Raw genomic sequence first — 12,986 nt, forward strand, 5'->3', positions numbered from 1 at the left:
CCCGCCGAGCCTGCTTGTTGGTCCTCAGCCGCTTGCCTCCTGGTGAGACTGAGCGGGGGGGCCTCTGGGGGACCACCAGAGCTGCAGGTGGTCCGGACGGAGGGGAGGAGTCCTCCACATCCACACCTGCCCAGCTCTGGCCTCTGACTGTGTTCTCAACAGGATGGCAAAGGGCTTCACACGTGGGGTGAACCAGTTCTTGGCAAATGGATTTTCCAAGTGTGGCTTTTGTCTTGATTCTCTGGTGGTGGAGTGTTTGCCTACACGGAATCCCTCCTCCCCAGCCGTACTTGGGTCTGGGCACGTCAGTGTTCATCATGGCTTATAAAGTGGACGCCTGCTGCCCCTGCAGTACAGCCGGCAGAGGCTGCTTCCCATGGGACACACTGGAGTTGTGGCATCTGTGTGAACTTGAAACCTGAGTCCACAAATACACCTGTCTGCAGTGCATGGGTAATTCTTTTCACCACCTGTTCACTCTTGGCCTAGAAATGAGGAGGTGCCATGAGAGGAGCTGGTCTCAGGTTCTATGTGTTCCTATCACGTAAAGTGACGTATTTCTAGCTGCCAACATCTGTGCATCAACCAAAGATGGTGAACTTGACCATGATGAAGGCAAAGGTGGAAGTGTTGAACTTAGAACTAGGAGAGGAAATATGCTTTCCTGGCCGACTTTCAGTGCAAGAGGCCTACAGAGATCAGAAATGTCTACACAGAAGGACGTGGCTATACGCTTCCATGTCAGAGTTGCCGAAGTAGTCGTGGAAACTTAAGAACTGAGTAAAACTGTGTCCAGTTAGCCCCCTTGGGACAAAGGAGCTTTTGGTTCCCACAGTCTTGAGCTTTTACATCCAGAGTAGTAGTTCATCCATTCACCCCGGTTGTAGTCAACACAACATGACTAACCCCACCGGTGATACTAGCTAAGCTGTCATTTCCCCAGACAATCCCACACAGGCACAGAAAAGAGCTCACTGCTGCAGCAGCACAGCATTGATAAACTAGTCACACGCACTGCTGCTTCATAATCAGCAGCAGTGATGGCTTTTTAAGAATAAAAAGTCCTTCATAAACTTTACAAAGATGTTTATTTGTTTCACGGAATTTAAGCTGCTCATTTTGTCAGATAAAAAATTAGAGGTGAACAATGGCTTAGTGTTTAAAATAGATCATCCGTTTTATTCCCCTAGTTCCATAAAAACAATGTAAATACAAGTGATCTGTACATCTTGCTGGTGAATTCACATAATGCTGTAACTCCCTGATCCTTTGATTGCCTCTCCTCTCTAGTTACTCTGTTCTGTTCTGACAACTGGCCACTGGAGTGGAGTGGAGTTGGGGCTTAAAAGAGAACGCTATGGCTATTTGGTATAATTTGTTTTATTGCTTGCCCTTTCAGTCCACTCCCATTCAAGCCCTTAAACCTGTAAGAATCCCTATCGGCTTTTTTGCATAGGCATTACTCACGATCTATGGTTGGGAGGCCGGTGAGGAAGGTGGTTAGGAGCCCAGAGCCAACTGTTCACACACAGACAGCAACACAAAAGTGCTGGTCCTGCCCTCATGAGGAATTACCTAGCACTGGTGCCATCTTTCTCTGCTGTGAACGTGTCCTGGGGATTAGACCCCAGAAAGGCAGTCTAATTCCAACTCTGAATTGCTAAAACCTTTTGGCAGTGGGCTAACTGCTTTAAAAGGGGGTGGGGTGGGGGGTGGAATAACAGATCCACTTTAAAGATCTCGTAAGTGGAGAATCTGGCTCACAAAGATTCTCATAAAAGTTAACTGAAATAACTGATTGACATGGGTTACTACGGGCTAACGAAACTGCCAATAGTCAGATCTCAGTAAAACCAGGACGATCAGTTTATAGTTCCTTGAGTTTTCTGATTGTCACAAATGTAGTTAATCAAACCAAAAAACTAAAATAAAAAAATAAATCTGGGAGCCAGAAAGATAAATGCAACCCCTGAGCCATGGTGTCAGGGCAGGCTGGTTACACTGGGGTTCCTGGGGTGTGCAGCCAGTGTCCCGTCAGCGATGCTGAAGCCCACGGGGATATATTCCTTCGCCGTTGCTTGCTCCTGACTGTCTCAAGGAGAAAGTCTCAACTGGGATCTGTGTGCTTGCATTTCTATCTTAACCAACGTCCCAAACAGAGAATGAGGGGCCTAAAGTCACACGCCCTTTATCTGGTAAACTAGCTCGGTCCCTGCCCGGCTTGTATTATTATTTTGCGGTTGTCTCCCATTGACAGCAACTGCTAGTAATTTTACGTTTTTAGAGAGTGATACAAAATCTTTTTCTGCATACATAGTTTTAACTCAATTAAAAAATAGAAGTTGCAACACAATGTAAACACTGTGACACTAGTTCTGGAATGTCTGAAGTCTGAGACAGTTAGGCCAAGATTGTCTCAGCTTTGCGTATGTGCGCAGTATCCAGATTCCTCTGAGGACACAGGCGTCCGGGGCCAACTGATGCCATTACGATTGGATGAAGTTTCCGTATGTTACCGAAACAGAGACAAATGATTCTGACCTACTTTAATAAAGTTTGGGAAAAATCAGCCGAGGCAGGCCCCATCACGTCCAGATTTGAAGGTGTCTTGGGATCAGTAAAACGTACCGGAAATACTTGTTTTTCTTTCCCCCCAAACAAGTGTAATGAATGTCAAAGTGTTGATGCTAATTAAGATCCTGATCCCATATTGTGACGTCTTAAATTCTGCTTCATTAATTGTAGCACTGGCAGCTGTTTTGCACAATACTGCATATTAAAACGAAGGCAGCCTGACAGCAAATATTGGAGGAAGGGGAATTTTAAAAACCAGCTTAATGAATCGCTGCCCTTTAAGAACTTGAGCAAAGATGAACCCCTGAGGCTTCTGCACGCAGACCCTCACCAATGATCTTCCAGAAGGAACATTTCCTGGCTGACAGTTTTGTTTCAGATGGTAACTCAAAGGTGATGCTTTGCTGACATTTTAGATGATGCAGACAAGCCCTATGATGAATAGCATTACCAAAACTTATAAAGCAAAAAAATTACAGTGATTTGAAACCCTGAATTTTTGCTGGCAAAAGTAAATGCTATTCATGTGAAGACAGCAGCTAGCCCGTGCCTCACCCCCACCATAAACCCTACATCATAAAACCAGTCCAAAATGTATCATTTCAAAGAAATAGGTTTTCAGGCCCACAATTGAAGAGTTCATCAAGGCTTTGCAGCTGGAGGTTTAAAAATTCCCACTTTCCGAAAATATCTGACAATCAGGGGCACGGAAACTACGGTAATGCTGATCCTCACGGGTGCAAACAGCTTGTGGATGGCATAGGCCACCACGAAAGTACTTGTGCCTGCTGCCATTTTCGACTGTACCAGTGACTCTTTAAACCCGAGTTTAAGCAGGATGGCTGACATGTCCACACCACTGGAGGGGAGAGAGGCAAACAGACAAACACAAAAGATGTTTACTACAGCAAGGGATACGGTTAACCGATCAATTTGGCTATGACATTTACAGTATTTTAAAAAATGTGATGAGAGTAGCTAGATGAATATAAAGTCTTAGGAAAAAAGTTCTTATTCCCAAAGACACTTGGATGACGGCGAAAAATAAATATCTATTACTGTCAAAATCGTACCTTGAAACAACCATGTAAAACATGCCCAAAGAGATTAATGAGATTCCAATGTGCAGCGACACGCCAACGGCACCATATTCTTGAAAAATCTTTTTCAGCTGCTGCGACTTGCTTTGCTTTTTCTCCTCTGTACCGCTGATGTTGCCGCCTGGTGTCACAGTGATTTTGCTGGTGTCCTGCGCACAAGCCAAAGAAGGGGAGACGCTTTAGGGCAGGAGCAAGGATGTTAGTGGTTGGTCATCAACAGCTTCCGACTCAGGCAGCCTTCTGCTCTTTCCTGTCCAGTGAGGGATGAGTTACTATCTTTCTTTGTCAGCTGAGGCTAATGCCCGCTAAGCCACTGAGTGCAGTGAAGGGCTGGGTACCAGGTACGATGGGCAGAACGGTGGCCCCAAAGGTGTCTAGGTCCCCAGAACCTGTGAATATGTTACCTTACATGGCAGAAGGATTTTCTGCAGGTGGGGTTAAGTTAAGGATCTTGAGATGGGCGAATCATCCTGGATTTTCTGAGTGGGACCAGTGGGACCTTAATCATGAGGGTCCTGTGGGTGGACAGAGAGGGGCAGGAGGGCCAGAGGAGCAGACGTGAGGACAGAAGCAGGCAGATGTGCAGAGGTTTGTGCTGCTGGCCCTGAAGACGGAGGAAAAGGCCACGAGCCAAGGAATGCAGGCGCCTCTAGAAGCTGGAAAAGGCAGGAAATGGATTCTCCCGTAGAGCCACTGGAAGGAACCAGCCCTGCCCACACACGGACTTTAGCCCTGTGAGACCCCCTTTGGGCTTCTGACCTCCAGGGCTGTAAAAGAATTAATGTGTGTCGTTTCATGCCACCAGGTTTGTGGTGACGTGACAACCATGCCAGACTCTACAGGACAGTGGGTACGAGACAAAACGGAGCAGGAGCCGCGACGTATTTACTTCTGGAATCAAGATTTACCCCTGAGATCTGAACGGAGAAAGGGAGGGCTAGTTCCCGGGTCATAAATGCAGCGGCCGGGTTAGTACAGAAAGTATTCATTGTGTGGGGTGTTTGTTAACAATTACTGAGCATCTACAAGGCCTGGAATGTTTGGGAGAAATAAAAACCACCACCTTGGATTAAAACGACAAAACTCCTCAATATGGAGAGTGCCTTTTTCATCAAAGGATTTCTTCAGCTCTAACGGCAGACCTCAGAGCTCTTCTCACAGGCAGCATCTGGGTCAGTCAGCTCCGGCTACTGACTTTGCAGCGGGACGGCTGCTTTCTTGTATTTTTAGAACATGCTGCAGTGGAGCCATGCTTCAAAGGCTGCGGTGGGGGGTGCGGGGGGGGGGTGGGGACACATGGCATGCAGCGTGGCATCCCCAGGGATGAAAGTGAAATGACACAGGTGCCCAGGGAAGCAGCCTCCAACCGCAACGAGGCACAGGTCCTCCCGGCCCTGCCCTGCTTCGGAGCCCCTGCCAGGCGGGCAGGCGGGAGCTGTGACCAAGCACGTCTGGGGCTTCCCCGCAGACGCTGCCTTTCTCAAGAGCTCCCAGGGGACCCGGATGCTGCTGATCCATCTGTCTATGCCCAGGCGCCCAGCCTCTGGTTTCATAGATGTGGGGTGAGGCCTGGGCACTGCAATTAGATATCAGTTCTCCTGGTGCTTCTAAGTGATCAGCCAGTGCCTGCTCAGCACTCCTGCCTCCCCTTGCCCTGCTCCTGCCCGCCCTCAGCAGACTCTCCACGCGGCCTTCCCTTCTGATGTACCTGCCTTGCGACAGACTGGAGTGACGCCACTTCCTAAGCTGGAAACACAAACGTCACCTCCTCCAAGAGGCCCTCCTTGACCACCTCAGCTGCCTGCCCTCAGTGGCAGCCATGCTATCACATCTCTACTTCCCTCTCTGAGATTTCCATCTTCAGGAGTTGTCCTGCTTATAACGTAACAAATCTAACAAATACATGTAGGTAAGCATTCCGTTCTTCGCTTGTTTGCTGTTGGCCAGAGGCCCAGAATGTGTGGTTCCAGGGAGCAGGGACCTGGTCGTCTTGCCAGGCTCCTAGCACTGCGAGGGTGAAGGGACCATCTCTGCCCGGTGTATTAGGGGTCGAGCTGGATTGCATGCACAGGTACTAGGATGTGATCAAGAGTTTTTACTTTTTTGGCCACGCCACACAGCTGTGCCTTGGGATCTTAGTTCCCCGTCCAGGGATTAAACCTGCGCCCTCGGCACTGAAAGTGCGGAGTCCTAACCACTGGACTGCCAGGGAACTCCCTGATAAGGAGTTTGAAGTGCAGCAGGTCCCCTTCCTCCTCAGATTCTCCCATTACCCACCCAAGCCTCGTCCCCCCATCGCACGCCAGGCCCGCACTGCGTCCTCCATCCCTCGTGCTCATCCGTGCTGTCCCCTAAGCCAGCAGCCCCGGTGGCCCACCCCTGCCCTTCCATCCTCAGGACGTGACGGTGTCTGCCCATCAGAATCCACTGCCCCGCCCTCCACCGGGCCCACTGCAGTCGGCCTCCTGGGCTGTTTTCTTTCTTTGACGGCACTCGGACCAGACCTCCCGAGCTACTCTTGCCCGGGCTGTGGGCAGGAACGTGAGAGACCAGGGGCCACCCAGGGGCCCGGGGCCTGACCTCGCAGGTCTCCCATGAGGGGCTGACCCTACAGAGCAGCAGACAGGGCTACTGACCGGAGGGGCGCTGAGCGGTGCCAGCCTAGGTGGGTTTAGGGAACGCTGCTTCAGGACCACCTGGCCCAGGCCCTTCATCTCTCCCCTGGGTTACTTGATGGCCTCCCTCCCAGCTGGTCCCCCAATCCCACCCTAGACCACTCAACACAGTGGCCAGAGGGAGCCTGTAAAAACCGAGGTGGGATTACAGCACCACCCCCGTCAGAGGCCTCCTGGAAGCACCAGCCGCTCAGCCCTCCAGGCCCCACCCCCCATTCTCCTTCCTGCTACCCATTGGGGCCACGTGGCCTTCTTGCTGCTTTAAGCAGGCCAGGCCAGGACTGCTCCAGGCCTTGGCATCTGCTGCTCCCTCTGCCTGAATGCTTTTCCCCAGACGTCCTCATAGCCCCGCCTCCGGGTCTTTATTCCGACATCACCTCAGGGAGGCCCTCCTGGAGCACCCTCTTTAAAACCGAGACCCTCACATAGCCGCTCCTGTGCAATTCCCTCCATCGGGCCATCACCACCTAACGCCCCACGTGCGTTTCTTCCTCCTCCCCAGGGAGGCCCATCCACTTTGGTAACAGCTTTGCTGGTATATAGATTACAGGCCATAAAGTCCATCTTAAGGCTTAAAACATACAGTCAAATGGTTTATGTGTTTGCAGTTGTGCAACCATCACAAGGATCTAATTTTGGAACATTTTTTTTTTTTTTTTTTTTTCTTTTTGCGGTATGTGGGCCTCTCACTGTTGTGGCCTCTCCCGTTGCGGTGCACAGGCTCCGGATGCGCAGGCCCAGCGGCCATGGCTCACGGGCCCAGCCGCTCCGCGGCATATGGGATCCTCCCAGACCGGGGCACGAACCCGCATCCCCTGCATCGGCAGGCGGACTCTCAACCACTTGCGCCACCAGGGAGGCCCATAATTTTGGAACATTTTTGTCACCCAATTAGCAGTCACTCCCCATTCCTCTCTCCCACATCCTGATGGGGGAAGGCAAACACAAAACTCCTTTCTGTCTATGGATTTGCCCTTTCTGGACGTTTCATGTAAATGGGGCCATACAGCATGGGGCCTTTTGTGACTGGCTTCTGCTACAGACTGAATGTTGGTGGAAACCCTCCCCCGCCCCAAATTCGTATGTTGAAACCGAATCCCCACCAGGATGGTATCTGGAGGTGGCAGGTGCCTAGGTCATGAAGGTGGAGCCCTCACGAATGGGATCAGGGCCCTTATAAAGGAGACCCCAGAGTGCTCCCTCGAACCGTCTACCATGTGAGGACACGGCAAGAAGACAGAAGACAGCTGTCTGTGAACTCGGAAGCAGGCCCTCACCAGACACTGAATCTGCCCGCGTCTTGACCTTGGACTTCTTGACTCCAGGACTGTGAGAAATGAATGTCTGCCATTTAAGCCGCCCAGTCTATGGCGTTATAGCAGCCCGAACAGACTACGGCAGCTTTTTTCACTTATCATCATGTTTACAAGGTTCATCCACGTTGTAGCAGGTATCAAACTTCATTCCTTTTTATGAAGCAGAATTTGATTCAACTGAAATACAAAGTACAGATTCTAAAATTTACTCTTCAGGGCAAGCTGGGAGCCACAGTACATTTTGCCCTACAAAGAATGTCTGCAGTGTCTGGAGCCCTGTTGTGTCTGGTAACCCCTGGGGCAGCCTCTCAGCTTGGTTTCATGCTGGACAGGAGGGCTTGGCTCTGGACCAGCCGCCAGAATGGAAGATAAACCGTGGCTGCTGCACGTACGTAGAAGATAAGAAGGCACAAAAGCAGACTCTCCTACTGTCCCCAAAAGAACTAAGTAAGGCTCAGTGAAGGGCCACATTCCATGCATGGTGAGGAGGGGGTGGAATTCAGTCTTGGATTAAAACTTGCCCAGAATTGGGAATTCCCTGGTGGTCTAGTAGTTAGGACCCTGCGCTTTGACCGCCGAGGGCGCGAGTTCAATCCCTGGTCAGGGAACTAAGATCTCACAAGCCGCACAGCGTGGCCAAAAAAAAAAAAAACCTTTCCCAGGATCATCCTTGATTTTTAATCATACACAGCAGCTACTCATTTGCCCCTACTCCCAAAAAAGTTGGTACAAAACTCAGATTTATTAGTTGAAAGAGTCTTTTCATTACCTCCCAACTGAAAGAGCATCTCTTTTGTTCCCAAACTGCAGTTGGGACTGAAAAAAAAAAACCCAACCAACCAAAACCCCAAAACACCTGGAAGCTTTAAATTAAAGCTTAAATTAAAATTAAATCTGTTTCATTAAAGGCTGCTCAGTCCCTGGGAATTAAGTGTTAAGGTCCTAAGGCGGGGGACGAACTGTATTTCCTCTCTGCCTTTAGCTTTGACTTCTGCGGGCTTTTCTCAGACTTATGAAAACAAACACTTTAAAAAAGGGGAGTGGCTACTCAAATCCAGTATCCATTTATGGGGTCCCAGAGACTGGCTCTGATAGGCAGGAAAGCATAACATTTTTTGAAAGGTTTTAGGAAAACCACCAGCGTCCTCAGGAGAGGCCCCTTCTACTGAGCCAGGTACCGGGCTTAGCACTTTAAAGGCGCCATCCCGTAAAAACCCTCACAACCCCACGACGTGGGCACCTCTGTCGCTCCCACTTTGACAGATGGGAGACCAAGGTTTGGGGCAAAGCTGTGAGCTGGCTGGCAGCGCCCAGACTGAGTTCTGTGCTGCAGGCGCTCCCCTTCACGTCCCCCAAGAGCTGACCATTCCTCGAGGAAGAGCCTGTTCCAGAACGTCAAGGCTCTGGAGGGGAGAAGGGAAACTGTCACCAGTACCCTTCGGTTGGGCCGGCACCGCGCCCTCCCTGTTCTCTGACGCCCAGCAGCCAGAATGGCCGCTGCGAGTTCAGGCTCCTTCTGATAAACAGCTCCCCACCCGCCTTTTGGCTGCGGATGAAGTGCCCGGATGGGAGAGCTGCCAGGCCCTGATAGGAGGAGCAGTGCACAATCCCCGGTTCCAAGAGCCAAACAACGTCCTGAGGCTGATGACGGGTGAAAGCCCCTTTCACTTCCCACCCTGGACATCTGGCCCAACCGGACTTCATTATGTCCCCTCTGTCTACTTGCCAGGACCGGGCGGAACTGTCTCTCTTTCTTGAGAGCCCTTTTCTGTACGACCTCTATTTTGGCAAAAGGCCTTTTGGCCAGAAAAGAAAAATAAAAAGGCAGCCAGGGCTTCCCTGGTGGCGCAGTGGTTGAAAATCTGCCTGCCAATGCAGGGGACACGGGATCGAGCCCTGGTCTGGGAGGATCCCACATGCCGCGGAGCGGCTGGGCCTGTGAGCCACAACTAATGAGCCTGCGCTCCACAACAAGAGAGGCTGCGATAGTGAGAGGCTTGCGCACCGTGATGAACACTGGCCCCCGCTCGCCGCAACTAGAGAAAGCCCTCACACAGAAACGAAGACCCAACACAGCCAAAAATAAATAAATAAGTTAAAAAAAAAAAAAGTTGTTCCTTAAAAAAAAAAAAGAAAAGGCAGCCAGACTTCCAGCTACAGAATAACCAGTATCTACTGCAAGACAATGGGAGGGACAAAATATTCAGACACAACAGACAATTTCCTGTTAGCCGGTGCTGTGGTTAGTTTTTAACTTTCTAGAGTTAGAATCTTATATGGACAATTTTCTTCCTTTTATCCTGGAAATCTCTTTAATCATGTGGGTCATGCATTTTTCTTCCTATCCCTGCAGGAGAATAAAGAGACTGAAATAAAGGAATTTATGAGGCGATGACCTGCAAGGAATGGAAACTTTTCAGACATTCATTTCTTCGTGAAATATCACCTTAAGAACCTGTGATGTATCCTTAGTCGCTGCCCTGGATGCAGACAACATCGTACCTCCCCCTGTGTCTGTTCTTAGATAAGTGCTTTCATATACCTGCAGATGGCTTGCTCTCTGAGCCCCAGTGTCCTCCTCACCTCCCAGTTCTCGCTCACACGCTGCCTTTTCAGGGAGCCCTTCCCTGATGACCTTATTTATTAAACTGGCAGCATCCCTCCCTGCAGTCCTGCCCATTTGCACCCTCCCTCCCCCCTTGGCATTTCTCAGTAGCACCTGTCACATCAACAAGCCTGATATTTTCCTTTTCTGTTTATTGTCCCTCCCCTCTCACTAGACGTCAGGCTCCCTGAGGGTGGGTTATGTCTGTTTTGTTCATTGCTCTATCCTCCCCACTTAGAGCAGCGCCTAGCACAGTGCAGACACTCACAAGTAAGTGAGGAACACAGCACAGCTATTGAGGGCAGAGCCTTGGAACGAGACTGGTTTGGATCCCAGTTCTGACAGGTAACCTCTGTGTGATTCTCAGAAAGTTACTCAACCTCTCTGGGCTTAAGGGGGGGGATGACAGTATTGCTTACGTCACAGGGTTGTTGTGAGGATTACATGAGTTAATATTTTCAAAGTACTCAGAACAGTGCCTCGTACAAAGTAAACACAATATAGTGTTTATTATTAATATTACTTATTGCATGAATGAAAACAGGTGTCACTCTAAACAATCTGAACTTGTGAGCAAGATTTTTGGCTCATTCCTCAAACCTTCCTGACCCTTCTAATACAGGCTTCTTACTTTAATAAATATGGGGTGGGGGAGCAGTACACACACACACACACACACACACACACACACACACACACCTGCCAGTGCCAGGCTCATAAGACAGACCAGCAAGTCAGGAGGACATATGATGAGCGCATAGAAGATGCACAGCCATGGGGCTGAGGAGGGGGCCAGTGGAGGCACCCAAGGTATCACTGGTGGTCAGGGAAGGCTTCCGGGAGGAAGGGACAGCTGGGCTGATCCACAGAGAATCACCAGGAGACAGCTGGGTGTGCGCGGAGGGTGCCAGACGCATGAGGACCCCCTAACTGGGCTCAGGAGGCAGAGACAAGATCTACCGCCTGTCCGATGGGGGAGCAGAAGACGGGGAAGGAAGTTTCTCCACTTGTGGCAGAGGCATGGTAAGGTCATGGGTCAAATGCCTATGCAACATTCAGGAAGCACTGGCTCCCGGGGGCACCATGTTGAGGCCCACATCAGCTCATGGAACTGTTCCCCAAACTATTGTTGGGAAGGTGCTATTTTAAATGCCTGCAAGGTCAGCAAACAGGCTCAGAGGCCTTCAGCACTTGGGGTAGGGCTGCACCGCTGGTGAGTGGATGCAGGCAAGCAAAGGGACCAAAGGTGCAAAGCTCCAGGCACTGCTTGTCCCAACTTGTTAGCTCTGGATCTCCAGACTTCACTGCTTACCACCTTTTTTCTTTAAGGAGACCCACTTCAAAACTTTCAAAAAGGGAGTCTGCATTACCATTCTGAATGGAAACCAGTGTTCAGTTAGCATACACAGAAGCAACCGAAGTGAAATATTGATGCAATGAAGTAACACTAGGTTTCTTGTGCGCGTCCTTCCTGCAGTCTGACAGGGAGGCCTGCCCTCTAGGTTAGATAAAAAGGGAGTGGCAGCAAGTGTTGGGGGGTGTTAGAGACCGCAGCACCCACCAAGCCTTTCTCCTCAGCCCAGGGAGGAGGCCCTGGCGCGACTTCAAAGGGAACAACTCTACCGCCCAGTGAGAACGTCGATACCAAGCCCAGGCCCCATCTCCAATCCTCTCGGCCACCACCACAGTACAGCCTTACGCTTTAGGATCCTGGGATCCCCTGGAGGCTGTGACCTTGGGCAGTCACCACACCTCTCTGAGCCTCAGTTTCCCCGGCTGTCAACTGGGAACTCGCTTCCTTGACTTGTAGAGATCTGAGGCCTGCGGACCCTGGAGATACTCGGTCTCGGGCAGCTGCGCAAGTCAGGCTCTCCTTCGGCGGAGATGGGGCGACGATCGGGGCGCCCGGGGTTCGGGGTGGAGGCGGGGAGGCTTACCTGGCGGCCTTGGCAGTTCCCGCGGGCCGCGCGCAGCAGCGGGGCGTCCAGCCCGGGCCCGAGCAGCGGCAGAAACACGGACGGCGGGGCGCGGGGGGTGGCAGCGCCCAGGAGCCAGGTGGCGCGAGACCCGACCCGGGCGCCCACCCTGCCCGTGGGGCACAGCAGCGCCAGCAGCCCGGCCATGGTGCGCAGCCCTGCGCCGCCGCCAGCACAGCGGACAGCAGAGGGAGTAGCGAGGTGGGCGGGGCCCGCGGGAGCCCGAGCCCGGAGGGGCGGGGTGGGGCCGGGGCCGCGCGCCGTCCTTGGCCCCGCCCACCGACCCCCGCCCCTCCGCCGCCTGAGCGGCGGGGGCGGGGCTGGAGCCCCGCGCGGCCGGGGCGGGGCCGGAGCTGAAGCCCCGCGAGAAATGGGAGGGGCTGGAGACGTGCACCCCTTCCGACAGCCTGCGAATTCCAGTCGGCTGATCCTGACTCATCATGTTGGTTACTAGCGAGTCAGAGGCCAGCCCAGCCCTGATTCAGGAGGGGGTCAGATTCCTCCGACTTGACGGGAAGTGACAAGGTCACGTGTGGAAGGGCTTGTGGAATGGGAAATGTTGTCGTGACCATGTTTGGGAAATGCAATCATAATAATCTTTGGTCTCCATTCTGCAGAAGAAGAAACTGAGGCTCACAGAAATGAAACCTTCCCTGAGGCCTCTTATCCTCATCCTTTTGTCATGCCTGACCCCCCGGTAGCATTTTTGGGTTCAAACTAGAGGATCCAGAATATTTCTA

The 12,986-nt window shown here is 51.6% G+C and overlaps 1 protein-coding gene across 1 annotated transcript; it reads right to left on the minus strand.

The window, feature by feature from the left end:
- Positions 1 to 1,069: 1,069 nt before the first annotated feature.
- On the minus strand, positions 1,070 to 12,431 carry FAM210B (family with sequence similarity 210 member B). Its single transcript, XM_060079044.1, has 3 exons — positions 12,208 to 12,431; positions 3,648 to 3,823; positions 1,070 to 3,433 (listed from the first exon to the last, which is right to left on the minus strand). Exons 1-3 carry the CDS (start codon positions 12,391 to 12,393, stop codon positions 3,217 to 3,219), a joined length of 579 nt encoding a protein of 192 aa, XP_059935027.1. The 5' UTR covers positions 12,394 to 12,431; the 3' UTR covers positions 1,070 to 3,216.
- Between the last annotated feature and the right edge of the window lie 555 nt (positions 12,432 to 12,986).

Source organism: Mesoplodon densirostris, chromosome 16 (genome assembly GCF_025265405.1).
Source record: "Mesoplodon densirostris isolate mMesDen1 chromosome 16, mMesDen1 primary haplotype, whole genome shotgun sequence".
NCBI lineage: Eukaryota > Metazoa > Chordata > Mammalia > Artiodactyla > Ziphiidae > Mesoplodon > Mesoplodon densirostris.

Bases quoted from the DNA above. Each gene is read 5' to 3' on its own strand.
- FAM210B (XM_060079044.1), bottom strand. From the start codon at position 12,393: ATGGCCGGGCTGCTGGCGCTGCTGTGCCCCACGGGCAGGGTGGGCGCC. The intron at 3,824-12,207 runs GTAAGCCTCCCC...GCTTGTGCGCAG, and splicing joins GGAACTGCCAAGGCCGCCAG to GACACCAGCAAAATCACTGT. The intron at 3,434-3,647 runs GTACGATTTTGA...TCTCCCCTCCAG, and splicing joins TTTTACATGGTTGTTTCAAG to TGGTGTGGACATGTCAGCCA.